General features: G+C 37.6%; 2 protein-coding genes across 14 annotated transcripts in view; one reads left to right on the forward strand and one right to left on the reverse strand.

The window, feature by feature from the left end:
• Positions 1 to 2,228: 2,228 nt before the first annotated feature.
• On the reverse strand, positions 2,229 to 18,407 carry CNOT7 (CCR4-NOT transcription complex subunit 7). Of its 2 annotated transcripts, none has more exons than XM_005672641.4 (7): positions 18,231 to 18,407; positions 16,530 to 16,740; positions 14,524 to 14,717; positions 11,685 to 11,846; positions 8,463 to 8,607; positions 5,497 to 5,607; positions 2,229 to 3,392 (listed from the first exon to the last, which is right to left on the reverse strand). In XM_005672641.4, the coding sequence occupies exons 2-7, from the start codon at positions 16,644 to 16,646 to the stop codon at positions 3,384 to 3,386; spliced, it is 738 nt and encodes a 245-aa protein (XP_005672698.1). In that variant the 5' UTR covers positions 16,647 to 16,740; positions 18,231 to 18,407; the 3' UTR covers positions 2,229 to 3,383. The 2 variants fall into 2 exon arrangements, with proteins under 2 accessions (XP_005672698.1, XP_003483916.1); XM_003483868.5 differs by having other exon boundaries at positions 2,229 to 3,888.
• Positions 18,408 to 18,450: 43 nt separating this feature from the next.
• The window catches only part of VPS37A (VPS37A subunit of ESCRT-I), a 66,308-nt gene continuing 60,474 nt past the window's right edge, over positions 18,451 to 24,284 (forward strand). For 5 of the 12 annotated variants that reach the window (XR_014831773.1, XR_014831772.1, XR_014831776.1 and 2 more), the window contains exon 1: positions 18,459 to 18,897. Coding sequence is in view for 3 of the 12 variants with exons in the window: in XM_085002791.1 (XP_084858917.1) it covers positions 18,773 to 18,897 (125 nt within the window). In the remaining 9 variants the exon portion in view is untranslated. 12 annotated transcript variants of the gene reach the window in all.

Below are 24,284 nucleotides of genomic sequence, written 5' to 3' on the forward strand. Positions count from 1 at the left end.
AGTTATATCTTAGTAGATTCCACTTCAGGTCATACTGACTTAGTGCTTTCTCAACTTCTTTGAAAATATTCTCACCTGCAGTTATTCCATAGAGACTATTTATAGAAACCAATTCTTTAATCACTTCAAATTCACTGATTTCTCAAAAATAAAGAACAACTCGGGGGAGTTCCCGTCGTGGCGCAGTGGTTAATGAATCCGGCTAGGAACCATGAGGTTGCGGGTTCGGTCCCTGCCCTTGCTCAGTGGGTTAACGATCCGGCGTTGCCGTGAGCTGTGGTGTAGGTTGCAGACGAGGCTCGGATCCCGCGTTGCTGTGGCTCTGGCGTAGGCCGGTGGCTACAGCTCCGATTCAACCCCTAGCCTGGGAACCTCCATATGCCGAGGAAGTGGCCCAAGAAATAGCAACAACAACAAAAAAGACAAAAAGACAAAAAAAAAAAAAAAAAAAAAAAAAAAAAAAAGAACAACTGGGCAGTACTGGTGACATCTGACCCATTAAGAGCCAAAGAAAAACAACGCAAAATCATCTGCATCGCCCCATAGTTAACTGTTATGTCCCATGTCCTCACTCTTCAAGCAACTGCTCCCATTAAAAAGTTGATGGTCTTTATCTGGATACATTTCTTTGGGCTGCTGCATTCAAACATAACTCAACATCAATAATAGGCTTTTCATGGCTAACAAACCGGCCACTTGTAAACATGCTTTAGTTGCAGCCTTTTCATTTTTTATTCTTGTGAAGAAATTATGCCATGATGAGATACTTCATTTTAAAATTTCTAAATTGACTCTTGCTTTCCTATGAGTTGGGTATATATATATTTTTTTCTTTTTGCCTTTTCTAGGGCCGCTCCCACAGCATATGGAGGTTCCCAGGGCTAGGGGTCTAATCAGAGCTGTAGCTGCCGGCCTACGCTAGAGCCACAGCAACGCAGGATCCGAGCCACGTTTTCGACCTACACCACAGCTCACGGCAACACCGGATCCTTAACCCACTGAGCAAGGGCAGGGATCGAACCCGCAACCTCGTGGTTCCTAGTCGGATTTGTTAACCACCCTGCCACTACGGGAACTCTGAGTTGGGTATATTGTGATGGATGCTTAGTCTGGTTATGTCAACATGTATTTTTTTTTAGCAGCTATTAGTTTCACTGCATAATAAACCCAATATTTTACCATATAATTTGATAATATAAATCTGCACTCCAACATACCTAAAAGCACACCATTCAAAGAGCACCTTTCCAGTTTTGAGAATTAGTAACAGAAAAAAAAGAATTGTGGTAGAGATAAGGCACAACAAATGCTGTCAGGTCATTATCTGCATCACTGATTTTACAGCATGCCAAGAAGAAATATGAAATGATAAGAATGCTAGAGGCAGTTTCTGTAGCAGCTACTCAGCTTTCCCACTGTAGTGCAAAGGTAGCCATGTGGTACATAAATGATGAATGTGGTTGCATTCCAAAAAACTTTATTTATGGACATTAAGTAATTTTCACATGTCAGAAAATACTATTCTTTTGTTTTCCACCAACCACTTTAAAAATTGTAAAATCCATTCTCATCTCAACCAGCCATACAAAAACAGGCAGCAGGCTGATTTTGGTTGGTAGGCCATACTCTGCTGATGCTTGCTCTAGGAGATTTAACAGAATATGATGAGTCCAGAATTAATGGCTTAGGAACACTAAAAAAACTATCAACCAAATAGCTTTTATCCAAAAGCTAGATTTAGTAAAGGTTATAATGTTCCTCTTTTAGAAGTTATAAAATATATTAGCTCTTAGAGACAAAAATCAAAGTTGATACAAACTAGGAAATTCAGCAAGTACATAGCTATTCAAAAGGCAATCTCTATAATTCCTATTTTTTTTCAAAGAGGTGAAGATCAAAATAAAAAATTAGATACCTGCTATATCGTATTGGCTCTAAAAAGAAGTCACAGTAAGTTACCAAAGGCATTTACTTTTAAGTCTTTCGGAATAAATGTATTCTTGGAAAGGGGAGACAGAAGTCAATTCTTAACATCTAGTTCAGGTATGCATAAAAAAGTCAACAGTGTTGAAATGCAAAAAATGACTCAGGTTGATTTTTCAATTAAAACATTAAAAATCAGGTAGTGAATGAAGCTACTGAGTTCTGTTCAACTGTCCAAATTAAAAAAACAAAACACAATATCCCCCAAATATTTCTAAAACAAAATTACCAGTCATGAACATATATAAGAAAACATTTCTGAAGCCTTTATTTACAAAAGCTTTAAAAACAAATAATACCCTCTGTTTCGCAAATAATGTTTTGTTTAAAAAGGACCACCCAGTTACGTTACAGCATTGAAATATCATGAATAAAGAATGTACAAGGGAAACAAACCAATGTGGCTAACATTTGGAGATCTGCTAATATTACTGATTGAAGTGTAGACAACACACATCATAACTTGTCCATCATTTCAGGGCAGAGTTAATGATTACCAAAATGTCTTCCTACACATGCTCTGGTCTGGTCACATGTTCTGCATGGCTAAATATTTCACAGTCTCTTCTGTCCATATATATAAAATAGATTGCAAAGATATACACAAAAAAATAAACAAGCATTACACTCCTCAGGTAATTTTATTAGCTATATATATATATGTATATACATATATATATATAGCTAATAAATACATTTTTTTGTATTTTGTTGTTTTGCACCAAATCTCTCCATTATTTATCTTTGTAGCAACTATGAAAGCACAAATTTTTTGTCTTCTAATTTAATTTGGTACAAAATATACCTCAAGACTTGCTATCTTTGGATCTTAATGAAATTGATTTGTGGAATCAACAAATCAAGAGCATCGAGAGTATGGCTATAAAATTTTTAAAAATTAAGGGTGAACAGCGATGGAATAAAAACAAGCAGATCAAGGGAAGTGTGCTATCATAAAATAACTGCAGCTTCAGTATCTTGGATACCAATTTTCCGGCAGACACTAAATATCCAATCACAAACGATTTTTCCTGAAGGGTGTAAAGCTGGTTTGAAAAATTCTTCAGTCACAGAGCAGCCTACACATGCCAATTAGAAACTGACAGACACTAGATGTGCTTGGAAGATTAAATACTACGTACAGAAACAGCAGTTACTAAGCTCCTCAGTAGTTTTTTGTCTTTTTTTTTTTTTTTTTTTTTTTTTGTAGTCTTGCTGAATCAACCATTTGCACAATGCATGTGCTATATTCCGTGGGTCAAAAACAAATACTGTATAGAGTTGGCAGATGGTCATTTTTCCAGCTAAGAGCAAGAAAACCAAAATTGCTGATAAAACAGAGGATTTGAGTCAGAATCACTCTCTAAAGTGCAAAATTGATGGTCCACAATTTCAAATAGCTAAAACTCCTGCAGAATGGAAGGGAGACATGAAACAGGGAAATAAATTACAGTCAGTGCTAGTTAATTTCAGAAAGGGAAAAAACAAACCAAGCTCAAGTAGGTAAAGTTTATCAAAGTATTCAATATGATGTAGCTTTCCCCACTCTGTCACACACGCCTACTAACAAGTATATTAAGGCCAGATTTAACCTGAATGCTTTTCTATTTATTAAGATCTGAGATAGGAATGGTCATACTTAGTACTGAAAGGCAGAAAATAAAATGAACTATGAAAAAAAAAAGTAATGTCTATTGTTCAAGGGATTAAACCAGAGATAAAACCTATATACAAGCATGTGTGTTGCTCAAATAAAATAAAAAGAACTATTTCATGTCATGACTGCTTGTTGGCTTCCTCTTCATATGCATTCCCTGTGCCATTCTGTACATAGGATGAACCAGAACCAAGGCCATACAAATGACCACAATATTTGGCATCATCAATATGATCTTCAAAGAACATCTAAAAAGGAATTTTGGAAAAAAAAAAAAAAAAAAAAGATAATTTTAACCAAAAGGTACCACTGGTAATTTAAACTTCAGCAATGTAAGTAATGACTGTTCACTAACTATAATGACAGCTCTTCTCTATGGTGCTCCTCTGAAGCCACACATTAAATGTTTAAGACTGATGTTCTCAAGAAGTACAGAGCTCAAAAGAAACCAAAAAAAAAAAAAAAAAAAGACTACCAAAAATATACCAACACACACCTATTAACACTCAGACCATTTTTATGAGAATCTATAATCATGGAAAAACGGCAGGTATTTTTAATTCCATTAATTTAACAATAATCATGAGAATGAATGAAAGTAGCCAATAATGAGCAGAGGAGGGGGAGTTAAGATTTATAAGTAGCCTTGGGTCCTTGTGCTACTAAGCTGGCTAGAATAAAATCAAACCCAAACATGTCTGAGTAGTTAAATCTGAACATTTACATTAGGTTACTATCCTTAATAAAGCTAAGAAAAATATAGACAACAAATCAGTAACAGAGAATCTACCAATAATTGAACCATTAAGGCATTTTTTTAAATGCAAAGCTGAAAATCCAAAATGTTGTCTTAATAGCACTGGGAAGAAGTACAAAACAACAAAACATTTACTTGTCATGAATAGACAGCCCAAATCACTTCTGAATCAATACCACTTAACAAAAGTTCTATGCTTCCTATTAGATGTATTATTAGTATATTTCTACAAAAAGTTTTAAATCCCAGAAGTGTTGTTCTCAGTAATTTCTTTAATATCTAAGAGTATATACTCAAAAAAATTCTACAGTAAATATTTTGCAAAGAGGAAATTTTTTTATAAGCAAAAAGTCTATTGTTTTGTTTTCTACAAGCGACTTTTTTTTCTTTGCATTTACCTGTGGTACAGTATACCTGTGCCTATCACTTAAGTAGACTTGGGTTCGTTAAATTTCATTCTTCCATACCTTCTTTATATTTGAAGAATTTATCTCTGCCTTTTGCCACTTTAGGAGCATCTGTCCAACATGATTTTTGATTTAACTACTATTTCAGATTTATTTAACCCCTTTAGAATTCAAAACCTCTTTGTAAGAATCTACTAAAAAGCATGGGTCCTACTCTGCAGATCCTCAAAGTACTGAAGAATGGCAAGAGCAAACTATTTTTATCAGCAGTTTAACCTAAGACAAGACGATGCTGGGGGAAACTTAACATCAGGATTCCTTGACTTGAGAGAAGCAACACTGATGTGGTCCACAGAAAGTACTCTGGAGTTGTCCCCTTAGTAATGTGTATGACCTTCGATAAAAGCCTGGTTCCTCACCTAAAAAACAGTATGGCTGGACCTACATGATTTCTAAAATAGTTTAAATATTCTATTCTACGAAGAACTTATTCTTTTCATTTCCCTCTGAACTACATTTCAAGGTGACTTATTTTTGATTACTTTCATTCAAGTGCGGTAGATATGACTTACATGGTACCTGTAATTTTATCTTCAACTAATAAGTACTTATTGCCCCCAAACTTTTGCCATCAGATTTTAATGTTCTCAACTTAATAACCAACTGAGAAAAAGGCACTGATGTCTTCATACTTCTCTCATTTTGAAAAAGGCCATTCCTGTGAGCAATGAGTCAGATCCTGCCTGATGTTGTGGTCCTATCCGTTCCAGCTCTAACTGTTCAGCAACTTCCTGTAGACCACCCTACAAGAAAGAAAAATTGCCTGTCAAAAGAAAGAATCATTGCAACACCTGAATTCACAAATCATATAACTTAAGACAATGACTGAAATAGAAATGAACTTTGGTATGTAAAGACGGACCTTATGAAGATCAGCAAAAAAAGAGAGAATGTGAATTACTGACGTATTTATAGAATGTGGGAGATATTTATAATTGAATAGAAAATGAGATCCCAACTAAGAAAATTTATCTTCACTGTACTATGTAAGGCATGTAATAGGCAGGTAAATTATGAGGGAAGCAGATAGTATACAAGGTAACAGGTATACAGGGTAACATTTATGAGCACCTTCACAGTCCATCCATCCACCCATCCATCCATTATAAAACTGACTGGAGAAGGTAAACTTTCTTTTAAGTTTCACACCAATCTGTCTCTCAGTAATTTAATCTAAATAATTTCCACAAAACAAAGCTATCATGACTAGTCAAGTCCATAAGAATTAACTAAGTGCTTAACTATGGTTTTGTTTGTTAAGGAAAAGAATATGTCGTTATAAGAATACAACTTCTGGGAGTTCTTGTTGTGGCTTAGCGGAAAGGAATCTGACTAGTATCCATGAGGATGCAGGTTTGATCCCTGGCCTTACTCAGTGGGTTGGGGATCTGGCATTGCCATGAGCTCTGTGCAGGTTGCAGACCCAGCTCGGATCCCGTGTTGCTGTGGCTGTGGAGTAGGCCGGCAGCTGTAGCTCCAATTTGACCACTAGCCTGGAAACTTCCATATGCCCTGGGCGTGGCCCTAAAAAGCAAAAAAAAAAAAAAAAAAAAAAAAAGAATACATCTCCTTGGAAGGATCTACTAAACACCCATCTACGTCAATATTGCTGGAATTAGAAAAGAAAGAATGAGACTGAAGGAAAGGAAAAGAAAGGGAATAATGGAGAGGGAGGGAAGGAAGGAGACTAAACTGGGAGAAACTGGGAGGAGAGAAAGGAAAGAAACAAGCATCAGGACAAAGAAACAAAGAAATTCTTCTGTAAATTGCTAAGGCCTCTACCAGCAAACTAGCCCTTCACTACATCACAGCTTGAAACAGTACTTTGCAAGGCAGTAGCTTCAGTGCTAAAAATAGCACAAGGATTAGGTATCATTAGCAGCTGCTTAGGAGAGCAACAGAATAGAGTCATTCAGTACCGCTGACTATAGGTCAAAAAGTACCTTTGTCATTAACCTAAATTTTCACACAGCTGGTTACTCAGGGCACAGTCAAAATATGTAATTTTCCAATAACACATGCATAATGAACAATAATTTGGTTCTCTGTTCTCAAAAACTGTCTTTGTACAGATATGTCAATTTTAAAAAACATTTCCACAGCCAGATTAAAACACTGAGGCCTTGGATTCTCAGCATGCAATACTTTCAGGAGGTATCCTTTCCAGAGTAAAGACAGTCTAGTGCAAGTTCACTTAAATCACAGAAGTCTCTTCAAATTGCACAAAATTCTGCTATTCTTAGGTGCTACAAACATGAAGTTATTAACTTTCTTAAAAATTTCCCTTGTTATATGCTGTATCCTGTAATGAGGCAAGCAAACTTTGGCCCAAAGACTGCTTCTCTTACGATTTTCAATTCATTTGTCAAAAGCAAATTTTCCTTATTCGCTTCCTAAATTATTTCTTTCAGCATAAAGGTAAAGTTCTTAAAGTTTTTACCATCTCCTAAAAGTAAAACTTTCCTTGCCTTTCTAAAAAGCTAGGGAGGAGAAAATTTGATCATCCTTGATGTAGATTCTATGAAGCAACCACTTTACTTCTAAATGTCTTTCTTCAGTTACAGCTTAATTACACATACCTGAGAAATAAAACCACTACATTGCTCTGGGGTCTGTACCCCCATAGGTGAATTCATTCTGAAAGTAAAGGGGCCCTTTTCCTTATTAAAGACAGTTTGTTTTTGAAAGAAATAGCATTCAGAAGTAAAAGTTATTATACACATGGTAAAGTGCCAGAATGTAAGTGGCTGTCTAAACAGGAACTACCCACCTAACTATAGCACTTACTAACAAGTTGACATCCATGGGCTGGGGGAAAAAATCCTTTTAGATATATAGTTTATTCCTAGGAACATGACCCTGTGACTAGACCCAATAACATCTCTAGTCAAGATAAGCTGAAGGGGAAACTCTTTTTGCCACACGATTGACAACATCTGCACAAGGCTGACCACTTCAGACTTCATCTTGCTTAGAAGGATTATGCATGTTGGGAGAGAGGGAGAGCTTGCACTTTTGTGCCCAAGAACCAGTTTCTGTGCTGGCTTATGATTTTCAATCTGGCAAGCAATGACAAAGATCTCATCTTTGGTTTGAATCTTGTAGAAAACTTACTCTGCCAATATATATTTAAAACCCAAAAGGATTTCCTATAAATTATTATTTATGCACAGATAATGTACCTTCATTTATTTTTTCTTTCTTTCTTTTTTTTTTTTTTTTTTTGGTCTTTTTAGGGCTATACCCGTGGCATAGGGAGGTTCCCAGGCTAGGGGTCAAATCAGAGCTGTAGCCGCTGGTCTACACCACAGCCACAGCAACACCAGATCCAAGCTGCATCTTCGACCTACACCACAGCCACAGCAACACCAGATCCAAGCCACATCTGCGACCTACACCACAGCTCACAGCAACACCAGATCCTTAACCCATTGAGCAAGTCAGATTCCTTTCCGCTGAGCCATGACAGGAACTCTGTGTACCTGCATTTAACATAAAACTTAAAAACAGGGTTTCAAGCAACACCTCAGCCCAGCATAAGTCAGTCACCCACTCTGAATAGTGTGCTGATTACAGATAAAGCCACTCAAAGCCTTACTTTGAGATTTTTGCAGCTCTTCATGAGGTACTTCACATCATAAATGACGGGAAAAAACAATCGAAGGATCTCAAAGAAGTCAAGTTCTTCTTCAGGCAAGTTAGAGTTGGTCAGGATTTTGATTAAGTAGCCAAAGTCATAACCACTAGAAAAGGGTTAAAGAATAAAGAAGAGTAACATAAATACCATAGAGATGAAAAAATAATTTTTTTTCTTTTAAGTGAGTCATTATGCAGGGGGAAAAAATGGAATCAACCAGAAAAAAAAGGGCACAAAAGAACAGAGAAAATGAACATGTTTATAATGGGAAAATGCCATCATTTACAGAGAGTGGTAAGAACCTGTCATTTCATCATCTAGGAATACTAATATACAGATCTCTGCTACCAGCCCAGATGTGTCACTGAACTACCAAACTACCATTCTGTAATCCTTAAATAGAGAACTTTCTAAGGGGTATCAAGCTGTCCACAGCAAACATCTGAAAAATTAAAGATGAATGGAAACTTGGAAAAAAGCCAAAAGATAGAGAATTGGCATTTAGAAGGCAAAAATTAATGCATATCCTCCCATTTTTTATATAAAGAGGTCACATACTTCAAAAATCCAGAGTGTAATTCTCTAACAAAGTATTTTCACTTCCCTTAGGTGATTTTATTAATAAGTACTCTCTTCACTCAAAATTCTGTTCCTATCTCAATCCCCAAGAGATAGGAATGCTGCTCATGAAAGAAGGAAGGTAGCAAAAGCTGAGAACTACTAACTAGAGAATAAAAAACTCCCACACTCTCAAGATCTCCTCTTCCTGTTGTTTAGCTTTCGCCACAGGTTTATATCGCCCCACATTTCTCCCACAATCGCACCTCCTTCTCCCTGTCTACCTTTAAGGACCTCTATCCGAAGCCTTCCCTAAAGAGCTCAGCTCCCACAGAGTTCTCAGACAAGTTCTTTTTTATCACCCTTTAAAGCGTAGGTATTGCTTTCTCCATGCGTTTAAAGGGAGGTATCACATCTTAAAAAAACTTTTCCATTTAGTTGGGACTCAAATATTTGATGACAGATGCTACTAAGATATCTTTTAAAGGAAGATTACAAATAAATTTCTATTCAAGGTTTAGAATTATACTTCTTAACACGGAGAAAAACACATTTTTAATACTGAAGACCATTAAGGAATATCAAGGTATAAACAAACACTAGAAACCTTTAAATTTCTGGCAGTTGACAAGAAAGTAACTTCTTTATCTACCTAAAATACAAGTCAATATATTTGCTTACTACTAGGTAAAAACAAAGTTGTTTTAGAATTTAGTATTTATAAATTTCTTAAGTCCTTATCTACTAGAAATAAGACTATGAAGAAAATATTTAATGACATTTAGGAGAATGAAATCTTACATATCTTGACAATTACTCAAATAGTCAAACCTAGATTCCAAGACATGACCCCTGCTTTTGTTCATCTTTTATAAAAAAATTGAAAAATTTTTTTTTGGCCATGACAGGCATCCTTGAAGTGGAATCTCAGTTCCCAGACCAGGGATTGAACCCAGGCTGCTGAATCCCAACCATTAGACCACCAGGGAACTCCCTGTTTTTATTCATCTTAATATTCCAATGCCTAAAACAAAGTAATGCCTCAGACTATTTTTTGAATGAAAGAACCTATCATACATAGTTAAAAAGAGGACAATGCTTTCCAGTTCTTTTGCATCTTCAAGACTAGGGAAGTGAAAAAAGAACTCAAAAAACATCCCTCAAATTACCAGAGACTTAAGCCTCATTTCCTGAGGTACAGACTCAAGTGAAGGAAAACAGAGAAAAAAAGATAGGTGGATATGAGTAAGTTCAATACTCCAGCTCAAAAATGACTGCTTAGTACTACGCTGAGGTTGACGGTATGAACAGTCCTTCACTAGTCTTTTATTACTGAGGCCAGTGCTGGAAATTACACAGCATGCAGAAACTCTTTTTTTTTTTTTAAATGCATAAAGTAGACCAAGTGTGAGAATATTAATACCTGCATAATTCAATGCATTTTAAAAACATAACAAAAGGCCAAATAAAATCATTCCCGAAGCACTTTTAGTCCCTGAGTTGCCAGTTTAATGTAGTTTACTTAGATAGGAAAACTCTTTCTCTTAGCTAAAAGTCTGTTTATACAAAATAGAATTTCCTTTCCAGAAATTCTCAACAACCTAATTGTATGATAAGAATTAAAAACTACCATTTATTGAGAATTTACTGTGTGTAGAGCACTTTACTAGATGCTTTAAATATGTCACTACTGATCATTAAAACAATTTAAGCTAATTCTAAGTATTTCTTCCTAATATCCTATTTAAAAAAATTAAAATCCACCACACACACCTCTAGCTTTCTCTTTATCAATTTTTTTCCATAGCATTTACCACCACCTAACAAACTAAAATATACGTTTCATCATTTAAAAAACTTGTCTGTCTACTCCCACCAGAATGTGAACTCCATGAAATCAAAGATTTTAGTCTATTTTGTTCATAGCTTAATTCCTAGAATATTATCATAGTGCTTGGCATATGAAGGATAACAAATAAATACTTTTAAAATGAATAAATGTTTCCATTCTAAGGCTTAGAAATGTTAAATAACCCTAGGTAACACAGATTCCAAATGGCACTGCTGGATGGAGGGATGGATCGATCGACTGATTTTGGACCCAGGCCCTCACCTCACCAAAAAATATATATTTTTCCACATACCAGTGGTATATGGTAGTTCCAAGGCTAGGGGTCAAATCGGAGCTGCAGCTGCTGGCCTACACCACAGTCACAGCCACTTGGGATCTGAGCCACATCTGCGACCTACACCACAGCTCACGGAAATGCTGGATCCTTAACCCACTGAGCAAGGCTTGGGATTGAACTGGCATCCTCATGAATACTACTTGGGCTCGTTACTGCTGAGCCACGAAGGGAACTCTGGGATTGCTGAACTTAAACCAAGGTCTACTTTTCCAGCCTGCCCTCTTTCGACTATGCAATACTATCTCTTTGACAGCCTAAAATGGATCCCATATCATTAAATTAACTTTTCAATTAGCTTGGAGAGTTAAGAGACTGCTATATGGCAGCCAATACTTTGTAGAACTAAGCCTGAAATTGCTGACAGAGTGACCCAAACCAAGTGTGAAGCAATCAGGAAATGGTAACACAAATGCCACTTTCAAGGCAATCTTTTTACCTATGAAATGATAACCATTTGACCCCTTCACAGAGGACTACTCCTGAAGTCATAAGAAGTTCTGCAAAGTACTGGGTTTCAATTCCTTCCTCCTCATGTTTTTTAAACTGGATACCAGATGTTGTCAGTAGCTCTATAGAGTCTTGGGCATACATGTCCTCCCTGGCAGGAGAAAAAGAAAGACAACATTCAAAAGTGTCATACTTCAAACTGATTTTCTCCCATTTACATCTAAAACTGTAATGTCAGTAACGAGAGAGAAGATTGGTGTTTAATTCCAAAGCTTTGCATATATGGAGTGAAAATACAATTTAAATATAATGGTCATTAAGTATTGTGGAAAAATGTTCATACAGTAAATAATAATCATTCAGAACAATCCAATGGTAAGATTTTAATCTATACTATCAATTTCATTAGCGGTTCACAAGTTAAATAAATTTAACTGGGTTTGGGGAAAAAAAGTGTCTTCTACTCACCAGCCATTACCACCACAAAGTAACAGACACATTCCTGTCAGGGGTTTTTGGTCTCAGCAGCCACTTTAATGCTGCCAAATGGAGCCGCAGCCACAGGGGTGAGGGCCTGGGTCCAACTCCCAGGCTCTCAGCAGTACCAGGAAGAAGACCAAATGCGAAGCATCTGATGTGACTGAGTGAAACTACATTCTATCTTAAATAAAAAGGAGATGCCTCCTCTAACGATGAGCCTTTCAAATGGCCCCGATAAACAGTAAACTGCTTAAAATGAAGAACTCTGCTAGAATAACTCTGCTCTCCTAATCTTATTCCTAGAAGACTACCTTTCAAAAGTCAAGCTAGGATATCTAAACTTAAATAAGAATTTAAGCTACAAGAGGGCGATGATTTTTGTCTGTTTTGTTCAATGTTATGTCACCAGGGAGTATCATATTATTTAAACCAGTATTTCCCAAACTTGCCCAATGATAACCAACATTCAGAGAACTTAGCAAAAATATGGATTCCCAAGTCCCACACCTGGACCATTTAAGTCACAATCTCCAAGAGAAAAACCTCTGGGGTTTCACCATCAGATATCATATTCTACTTCAATTTTCATGTACATATCAACTTCAAATCCAGTTTACAGTGAATTCCCAAACACTGATCTGGACCTACCAATTCTAATTCTTGGACTTGGGCAAAAGAAAACAGAAGACATAATTATAACACTAGGTTATAATGACCATGACCAACTTTTCTCAACACTATGTTCCCGGTGCTGACACATTCAGTCTAGGCAATCAATGAAAAAGCCAATTTTCATCTTTCTTTGAAATATCCAAGATTCTGTTCATGTTCACGGTTCTTTCTCCACATCACATGGTACTGGTTTTATCCTCCAACTGACCCTCTCTAGTTAAATATTTTCCACTCTATCCTTAAACATCTCTTAAGACATTAATGTTAGTATGAATGGTAGCAAAACTATAGCAGTATTCTGTATAAGAAAAAATATCTTTCAAAGATTTTAATAACAAAGCAGTTATTAAAACAAAAATGTTTCTAGAAAAAAAAAAATGTCAACTTAACCAAAACTGAAAAACACTGATCGGTGTCCTCCTACTCACGTACCGAGATCACAACAATACCTTAGTAAAGAACAATGTTCTAATGATGAACTTTGAAAAAAAAAATAACATGCAACCAAGGAAATAGTAGAATACTAATCTTAAAAAGGGTTATCTTTCCAGGAAAGGAGAAAAGGCAATTTTGAGAACTACACACTTATAAAAGGTTACTGTCAGTTTGAATAGATGAGAGTACCTTGTACCCTTTACGAAATTCCAGAAAGTACATTATTAAATCCAACAGAGTGAAACAGTCATGCTAAACATAGCCATACTACTGCACCATTGACCATCTAAAATCATCAGCCCTGCTTTTCTTTAGATCTTATATGCTAAATAGCACATCACAGAGAATGGGAGGTTCTTACAATGGCACCACCATTCATTGTCCTACAACTTCTTTTACTATTTTTCAAATCAGATGTTAGATCATATGACACAAGCAGAGGCTGTGCAGTAGAAGAATAGCGCAGTATAGTAACATACTCAAAATGTATCAAACATTTCCCATCTTACAGTTTGTAACCAATCTGCCCTCACCCCCAATCAGTGGAAACTTCCCAAAACTATCAAGACTACTCCTACCAATGATATAGAAGTAGTATAAGTAAGGAAACTGGGTTCTGATCCAGAATTTGAGTAAGAATTCAGATTCTGAATTGTTTCTAAAAGAAATACCAGGCTCAAGGCTACTATTACTCCTCCTATATATAACTGATAAAAAGTTCTATGGGCTGACTAGAAACATAAGCATTATAAAATACTGATATGAAAGGAAAAGGCACTCAAGTTTCTAAAAAATATTTTAGCACTTTTGATGTGTAATCTACACATAAACTGAAGTATGACCATAATAAAAATCTCTTCACAAGAAGAATAATTATTACAACAGAGACATGTATGTTTCAAATTCCAAAGTTTGAAAGCAAAATTAAGATACGGTTATTTATTCTACTGATACTTTCAATACCCAATTTTCCAAATTTCAAAGTAGTGCCAGTCGTACTTTTCAAGTAACATCTCTAAAACTCAAAATATTAGAATTTAAAAGTCTTCTTTATCCTGATTTTTTTGCCCCATTAAAAAAAAAAACAAAAAAAACAAAAACACCTTGTGAAATTTAAGGTTTTAAGTATTTCCAGGATAACGATACCAAATTTAATTAGAATTTCATTTGTCACATTTCAGGGAAATTCACTTCTAAAATCAAACTAAAACAGGTTTGAATTATATTTATTTCCCACTTACGTCAAATTAAATTTAAAATTAAACTGCCAAGTTGAAGTTCCTGGAGGGTATTCTCCTTGCTCATTCATAAATGTCAGTCCTAGCTGAATTATCTTTAACAAGTCTACATTACACCGCAATAGTTGGTACTGATAGTCGGCATTACTCCTGAATTCTCCAATGGGTCTTGCAACCACACCTGGAAACTCGGTGTCCTGTAAAATATTTTAAGGTTTATTATTTACTAAATGGTTGAAAGCACAATCCACAAATAATTAAAATAATTAATTTGGGGTACAAGTCAAAGACTCTTGATATAGGTGATGTCCTACACAATTCATATTCGATTACAAAGTACCTTTTAACTAGGAAGAGCATTACTTTTTAGAACCATAAAATAAAACTCTCCAAACTTAAATGACTTCTTACTTTAAATACTGCATCAGTAAAAAAATTACTATGTGTAAGATACACTCAATACATGCAACTAAGTATTCCCAAGGAAGGAGGAAAAAAATCACAAATACATGTTGCTCACAGTATTCTAATGCTAAAATCAATGAAGAACTGGTTAAAAAGAATAGAAAATGCATCATACTTTCCAACTGCTTTTCTGAAATAAGGTTTATCTAAACACCAAAACCTTAATTTCTTGTGCTAAACAGTATTCTTTTTACAGTCCAAAGAAAGCATGACCTTAAAAACTTCATGCCACCACTTATTCCTGTAAAATGTTATGGCATCTCTAATGTTTTTCATTCCTTATCGCCTGAGAAATAAATTATCTGAATGAATTTCTACTGGAAAAAAATAACTTCAATTCTAATTATGGGTGAGAACATCTATTATATAAAACATTATCTATGTACACTCAAATATTTATATTTTAACAAACTACCTGCTCCTCTCAAAAAAAGCATATTTATTTTCTTATGTTCAATATACTAATAATACATCAGTTTAATATTAAAATGCAAATTAGGAAACTAAAAACAAAACCTAAATAACAACTTACTCTGAAGCAGTAAAGAAATTAAAACTTTTCTAAATTCAGTCCAACTCAACAACCACTTTATTGGATGCAACGTGTTAGGCTAGGTATTGGGGGTGGGGGGAGAAAGGATGATTAAGACACTAATCCCTTCTTGAAGCTAATAATCTAGAAAACAGCAGGTTCACCAAGACAGTGCCAAAGAAGCAAAATAATTAACTGAGTAGACAGTCTAGGCAGACTGAATAGTATATGCAAAACTAGAAACACTTAACAGCACAGTGTGTTCATGGAAATCCACTGATTAAAAAGCAAACACAAAACTGCAAATCAACAATGCTTCACTGGGAGATCAGAATTTTTTGGTTTGAGAAAAGACAAACAGGAGCTCCATCTGGTATTAACATTAAGCCTTAGTGTTGCTTGGAGCAGACCTGGCATTCACAGCTAAGTCCTAAGGTTCTTCTGCTGAATATAAACAATTTCACACTCTTAACATCAGAGAAGGCCACTTTGTAATCATGACTGAACATATGTAAAAGCACAAACATTGTCCAAACCACAGAAATGGCCCAACATCCTTCTATGGTAGCTAATGAGTGACTGTTGCTTCTTCAGAGCTTTAGCCTCATTCTAGTCTTTTATTCTGGTTGAGACTCGTTAAGATACCCTATCACAGAATTTCCCCAGCTTCCCAACAGCCATCCATCTAGAGCAAAGCCCTGCTTCCTAACTTCCTACCTAAAACCACCTGACACAAGCCCAAATCCTAAAAGTCCTTTCTGACACTCTCATACTCAAATGCCCCATGGTTCTAATAGCAGATTTTCCCTCAAGGCAATAAGTAATAAACCCAACTCATCACATTACAGGTGTGCTCTTGGTGGTCTTTAGTTGGAGGTCATTGACAAAATTCTCTTTTCATAATTAAGTTAATCCCTTTTTTAAAAAATCAAGGAAAGGGGTGAACTTGAGATATTTAAAATCCCCCTTCCTCATTCTTAAAAGAATTTTAAGGATTTGCTCATAGGCATACCATGGCAACGTAATTATATTTTCGGATAACTTGACGAATTTTCTTCATCTCTTCATCCAGGTTGCAAGCCCAAACTTCACAAATTCTTTGGCTATGGTCTACAGTTGCTGCTGGCATAGTGAGGGCACAAGGGGTCTAGCTGCCAAGCATCAAAATGTTACACTTGATTGAAGATTTGTTTCATAAAATACTTTATCCTTTATTTGTGTACCTGTCAAAATAAGAACCAGCTCTATCAGAAATCTGAATTATATAATGACTGAGTTGACCAAAACTTAAGAGATTATTCAAAGTCTCTGATAAGAAAATCAAAGTTTAGAAAGTGACTTGTCTAAAGTCACACGGTGACTTAGGGAAAAAAGGACATCACAGGCTTCCTGGTCCTGTTATGTAAAAAGTGCTTTTTGTGTACACACCAATCATTTCTTAAAACTTTCCAGTAATTAAAGATTCCTCTGAATTCAACTCACTATCTGAATAGAACTTCATAAAGACATCCCTTTTCAGATAAAAATGAAAAGCAAAATACCCACTACATGTGAAAGATGTCACTTTGTTACTAGACAAAGGTAGTATTTGCTTTTATTCCTCATGAACTGAACATTTGTCTGATATGGTTACAAAATCTACTTTACTGGAATTTATTCAAGTCATATTGGAGGGGCCAAAAGTAAACCAATTAAAAAAAAAGCTCTTTCTGAGCAATAAGTAGCAGCCTCAGAAACTGTTTCAATGTCTGTAACAGCAGATGGAAGAAAGAAAGGAAGCAATAGAGTGTCTCCGTTTCAAATTGTTTCTTTCTAATGTCCTAAAAATCAGAGCATTTTTCCCTGGTTACCAAACACGCGTTACATTTTTGGCCCATAACACAGGTTTCATGGTATAAAATTATAACACTACAGACCAAAGTTTTGATTCTTGAGCAGGGAAATTCCAGATGCTCCTTCACTTTTCACACACGTTTGAAAAAATCATTACAGACAACCGTAAAAAAGGGAATTGTGACCTCCACTTCTAAACGCTTCAGTCACAAATGTAACCTAAGTGCTCTAAGAACAGAAACCAAAGATGCAGGGAAACCCTCCTTTATAACTCTCTTCACTCTGCTAAAAACACCACACGCGCCCGCGCGCGTACACACACACACACACACACACTTTGGAAAAAACCTGTAGTTTAACATTGCTTTCACCACCTCTCTCTCTACTACAGTTCCAGAAAGCCCCGAAGAGGCATTAGAGGCCTTCTCATCACTAGAGGCAGCATCTCAGAACGGCGGGTTTCCAACCAAACGCGAGGACCGTACAGACACATTCAAGTCATAGCTAACTCTCTTCCCTGGCAAAGAGCCAGTGCAAAGGTGCTGATAACCACTGACTGGAGCCCGATTGACTCCCAAGCACCGCCAAGGAAGGAATACCAAGAGCTGAGGATCTAGGCCACCGCCCTCCACTCCCAATTTCCGTCCCACAACGAAGCCCCAGGTACAAAGCCTTCGCGTCATCACTCCGCGCCATCCCCTTGACATACCCCCAACCCCCGTTAACCCTCCTCCCCACCCCCCGCCGCCCAGCCCTTTCCTCCTCCAGCCGCGCTCCAGCTGGCGCCATCGCGCACCCTCTCAGGTTCACCGTTCCCGCCCCCTTTCTACTTCCCCAACCCACCCCTCCCCCCCAAGTCTGTGGCAGACGCAAGATCTACTTGTGTCGCTGAGCTCGCGCTCCTCCTCTTCCTCCTCGCCATAGAGACAGCACCCGGCGGCGGCGGTGGCGGTAGCGGCGGCGGCAGCGGGTGCCCCATAGACACCTCTCGCCCGGCAAGGGGGAAAGGGGAGCCGGAGCTGCGCTGCACCGCGCTGCGCCGTCGCTTCTCACGTCCGGGCAGGAGCGCCAGATGATGACGTGACACGCAGAAGGGGGCGGGGCACGCAGTTGACGGAGGCTGGGGCGGCGGAGAGCTGGGCAGTCACGCAGCCTAACTGGCTGGTCGGGCGTCAGGGCGGTGAAGGTAGGACTACCGGTCCCGGGCGCCGAGTTCCCTCTCTCCAGCTGCCCGCAGTCAGAGCATGCTCCTCAGGCCCCGAGGACCCCTGGCCGGGCTTGCTTAGAGAAGACAACTCCCCAGCACTGGGGCCGGGGCGTCCCTGCCCGCTCCTCCTCTGTCGCTGGAGAACCGCCTGGCTGAGCGGCTGGGAGAAACAGGCCAGAGCCTTCTAGGGCCTCGGGCCCGGGGACCCGTGGAGGATGAGCTGGCTCTTTCCCCTGACCAAGAGCGCCTCCTCCTCCGCAGCTGGGTCCCCCGGTGGCCTCACCAGCCTCCAACAGCAGAAGCAGCGCCTGATCGAGTCCCTCCGGAACTCACACTCCAGGTGACTGGTAGCTGCCTCTCCAACCTAAGGAAAAAGTAGGGCGGGAGGGCGGGCTGGTCTTAAGCACTTTCGCAGCTCCTCAGGCCGACTCCCCGCCGGCGGCCTCCTTTGACATACCTCCCCCTTCGTCCTGGGTCACGCGCCAGTTCTTCCATCCCTGACCCACGTTCAGGAATTTTCTTCCGGGCCCTCCTTCCCTCCTTCCCACTCACTGCTCAGCTTCTCTAATTCTGATTTACTCATCCCTCCTGACACATCGCCGCTGACTAGTCTGTTTCACAGTCTGTATCCAATATGCCTTGCTTTGCCCGCCTTCCTCATTAACCTTTCCCTTTGCCCACCTGATTGCCGCTTTGGCAGAATGTTAAAATTTTGTACTTGGCTAAAATGAATTGTGAAGAGTAATCTCCAAGTTTCACAAAGAGTGGACCATTCTTGAAAAAACAAAACAAAACTTTTAACATCGAAAGAAAGGGAAGACAGAAGTTTTCATCAGTGAGTTCTCTGGGAGGACAGTTTTTCAATCCTCAAGTCTAATAGATTTACCCTGTTCCAGCAACCTCTCCTCATCTCGCAGCTACCAGTCTCTACATTTCTCACGTTATTATTCTTGCTCTCACATTCAGGAATTGCTTTATATTCATCTTGTACTATTGGCGTCCTATGAGTTTTTCGGTTTCAGCGTGGTCAGATTAGAAATATTTTGCAATTTAAATTATTTTAATTATCTTTATTGTAAACTGGTGTGCTGCAGCTCTTTCTATTGCAAATACCTGTGACCTCTAGTGGCTTTCAAAAATTAGATCTCTTTATATTATGCAAGTACATTTACGTGTAACAGCCTGTATTTTAGTGTAAAGATGACAACATCTTTATTTTATTTTTATTTTTTATTTTTCTTTTTGTCATTTCTTAGGCCGCTCCCGCGGCATATGGAGCTTCCCAGGCTAGGGGTCGAATCGGAGCTGTAGCCGCCGCCGGCCTACACCAGAGCCACAGCAACGCAGGATCCTAGCCGCGTCTGCAACCTACACCACAGCTCACAGCAACGCGCCTGATCGTTAACCCACTGAGCAAGGCCAGGGATCGAACCTGCAACCTCATGGTTCCTAGTCAGATTCGTTAACCACTGAGCCATGACGGGAACTCCTTTTAGGCCCTTTTAAAATAGACTTTTCATACATTTAAAATATATATATTTAGAGATATCAAAATTGATTAATTTCTGTTGGAGCTACTAAAGGGCCATTCTAGCTGTTAGGTCAGTGGTTTTTCCCAAGCAAGGTATAGTATAGAATAGTTTTAAATTGGATGTATTAAAGGAAAAAAATCACTGCAAATTCAGTTTGGCAAAAATGAGGCCTGTTACTGATTGAACTTCAGGTGTTCTGCTTGTTGAGAACTTTAGAAAAGTGGAATTTTGTGGTACTAAGAAGGAAAGAATGGTATGGTATCTGATTTAATGGTAGCTTTCTTTTTGGAAAATTAAGTTCCCAGAGTTCTTACAAGTCATTCTTATTCTAAATAGTGTTCTGTACTAACCTGTAAGAGCTACTTTTATAAAATAAAAATAAGGTGACTCCTTATTATAAAATAAGGTGACTTCTTTTTAACAAACATAACAAAAGTTTGTCTCTTAGAAGGTGTCACCTTGGAAGACTGTTTGCATACTATACTAGCACTACTATTGGAATATTTTGTAGAACCACACCTTTGGAATTAATTACTTTTAATATATATTTGCCTCCCAAATAAGGTGAGATGCTAAAGCAGGAATTGCTAATCTAAGGAGTTCTGGGATTGGCTTAAGAGGATCAGTAAATACCTGAGTCAAATGCAGAAAGGATCCACTTTATTTGTATTTTTTGAGCCAGAAATCATGAAATCAGACAAGTGACATTATCTATGTATTTTGTAATGTTGTGAACAGCTAACTTTAAGTACTTGGTCCTTTTGTAAAAATATTTGAAGTTTTATTTTATTGAAATATTTCACATTTATATAAACTATAGTTGGATATATAGTGACAATTGTGTAAGTCATGTACTTCCAGTTTTCAAAGAATGGTAGGATCCCAGAAAAAAATGTTATCCACCTATTCTTGTTAAGTCTGCCCCTTTAATTTATGGCATAATTTTAAAGCTAGCTGGTAAAAATGATGTATCTGTGCAGTATCTGACAGTATGTTGCTTGAGTAACCAAATTCAGTAATACAACTTAAAGATTTCTATACAAAAAGATATTGTGACTGGTTATTCTGAAGGTGCACTCTGCAAAGGCTGAAAGAATGTTTTGAATGGTATTTTAATGAATAATACAAAACTCCCTCATTTATGAATACGAGTATCTTGTTGCATGCTGCCCACTTCCCTCATGTTTCATACTCTATCCCTTCTCCAGATCCCTTCCTGGCCATAAAGGTGACTTTTTTCTTTGTGCCCTCCTTCATAGACTTTCCCCACCCCATTCTCTCATCTACCTCCCAACTTGTATTTTCTTTTAACTTGCTATAGTTCAGAAAATCCCATTTTAGGAGTCTCTTTAATTCTCTTTCTCTAATTAATGTAAACTTTTTTTTTTTCAGTTACTTTAGGAAATTCTTATCATCTTCCTCAGGGCTCTCTTAAAAATTAGCTGAATTTTGTATTCCCTCATCTCAGTCTTATGGGTAAGGCAAGGCAAATGGGCAGTTGTCATAATGATGACAAAAAAAGGTGTTTGCCCAAAGTATAATAACACGTTTGTCTGCTGTAAAAATAGAAACCAAAAGTTATATAGATTACTAGGCTCAAGTAATGTATTGCACATTCTAAGTAGCAGTTGTCACAGTATTCAATTTACCACTAAAATTCCTGACTTTATGGGTGGGAGTAGAACTAATTCTGTTGTTTCTTCTACATCCTAAAGAAGTTCACTCTAAGGAACTCTGTTGATTTCCAGTCTAAATCCTTTTCTTCTGATCTCTTGGAAGAACATCTGTTTTTATATGGATTCCTGGTCTACTTATGTAGTGGAGGTTATGCTTTTTCAATCCACATAGGTAAATGATGGTTGTTTACGCCAGTGGTGATGGTCTCATTCCCACTGCGAGTAGTTGTGGAAGCAAGACACTTGTCATAATCTTGGTCAGTGGAAAAGAAGTCTGCTGGGGAGCTGCCCAAAACATTTACTTGGTAATAGAGATGTCTAAGAGGAATTAACTCAATGTTTTTCATATTGTGTTTTGTGGGACATTGGGAACTACTTGGATCATGAAGGAAGACAGGAAGGAAGACAGGCTGATTACTGAATATGAGAGAGTAGAAAGATAGAAAGTCTGATAATATTGTGATGCTGCAATAACCAGACTTGGAATATTTCTGTCTCTGGACTTCTTGCTCTATAAAATTATACTTCGCACAGTTGTGTTATACATACAAATACTCCTCACTGTTGAAGACACTTTCGGCCTGGTTTTTCAAGTACTTGAAGTTGAAAGTATCCCAGATGATACTAATCCCAATATTTAAAGTTTCTTCAGACGTGAGGCTGTTAAGTATCTCTCTGCGCTGCACCTACAATCAGAAAATGCTAAAATCTGGAGTTCCCATTGTGGCACAGCAGAAACGAATCCGACTAGTATCCATGAAGATGCAGATTTGATCCCTGGTCTCCTTCAGTGGGTTGGGAATCCGGCATTGCCTTGACCTATGGTGTAGGTTGCAGATGCAACCTGTGTTGTTGTGGCTGTAGTGTAGGCCAGCAGCTGCAGCTCCAATTCAGCCCCTAGCCTGGGAACTTCCATATCCCGCTGGTGCGGCCCTAAAAAGCAAAAAAAGAAAAGAAAATACTAAAATCTGATTGTAACTCCACAGTTAGCATCCTATCAATCCTGGTTTTCCTCTCTCACAATACTTACAGTTAATTAGCTTCTTTATTATTTTATTTCCTTAGCTTCAAAACAACAACCTGGAGCTGTGTTGTAAATGATAATTATTATCTGTAGTTAACTATATAAATTCGAAGTTATACAAATAGTGTTCTTTCTTTGTTACCTTTTACTTGGGGAGATCAACTCTCTCAAGTAAAGCACTTCATAATTTTAATAGTTAAAAATTATAGTAATTCTGGTGCTATTTTATTCTACATTCAATAAGAAATCTCATTTGGGAATTATGTTTGTCAGAATTGCTTTTTTCTTTTTCACACTGGTATGACTAATGGTCCTGATGAATGACTAATAGTCCTAATGAACAAAGCCCTGAACCCGAAGTCAGGAGATAACTGATGCATCATAAACTAGATGCAACCCTGGATGCTCATGGAACCCTAATAGGTCTTAGGACCACTGAAGTGAGAGGACTGACTACCTGATCTCTTACTGCCCTGCCCAGCTGTGAAAGTCTCTTGATTCCTCAGGTTCCTCAATGTGAGCACTCTTAGAGATAATAGACAAAATGAATTTGAGCAACATAAATAGAAGCAGAAATTCATAGGAAAAACAGCCCGGCTTAGGTGAACTCTAAGCTCCAGTTCCCATCTGTAAAATCAGGAATATTTGTGGATATTTAAGTAATGTATGTAAACAGTTATTAGAGCATCTGACTCACAGATAGATGACAGATTATATTCATTCTTACTACACAGAGTCACTGTGCCTGGTACCTTTGGCTCTTAGCCTACATGGATCTAGCCAGCTTATTGTTTATAATTCCCTCACAAGCTTACAGCTCATTTTTCTCTGGCAGGACTACTTCTGACTTTCCATTTAGAAAGCACATCCATCCAGAAAGTTCTTTTTCTTCACAAGGTGTAAGATCTCATTGTCCAAGATTTTAGACAATACATGTAAAGAAACTAGAATACTATTTGACATATAGTAAGTACCCTGTACATGCCAGTTATATTAACTTTGTATTTTAAATATAATATTGCCAGTCTCCATAGTCTTTAAAAATTGTTTTGAAATTTTCTTTTGCAGCCAGTCCTTAAATATTCTTTCTGATTTCCCAAATCTTTAAAAAAAAAAAAAAAAATCTTGTAACTTCTTTGAAAAGTCTACTATTCTATAGTTTTCTATCCTCCATCCATTAAGTTTACCCCCTGCTCCCAGTTATAAAGCTGTCTCCTGTACACTCATGGCTTTCTGAGTAAGCCTAGATTCCAAAGCTTCCTGTAGTTTTTACTGTCAGCTCATATGGACTCACATATGAACTTGTTAACACAAAAAAATGTGTAATGAGAGGATATGTGTATATGTTTTAACCTGCCCAGTGTTATATTTTGTAATGGATTTGTTCTCAATATAATCTATATTTTCATTAAAATAAAAAACTTCCAACTTTAAGAAGATGTATTTTATTATTTTGAGCAGTTTTAGGTTCACAGTAAAGTTGAGCAGCAGGTGC

This window comes from Sus scrofa, chromosome 17 (genome assembly GCF_054392235.1).
Source record: "Sus scrofa isolate SSC_HxYL_T2T_F1_AM1 chromosome 17, Sscrofa_HxYL_maternal_Yorkshire_Landrace_v2.0, whole genome shotgun sequence".
NCBI lineage: Eukaryota > Metazoa > Chordata > Mammalia > Artiodactyla > Suidae > Sus > Sus scrofa.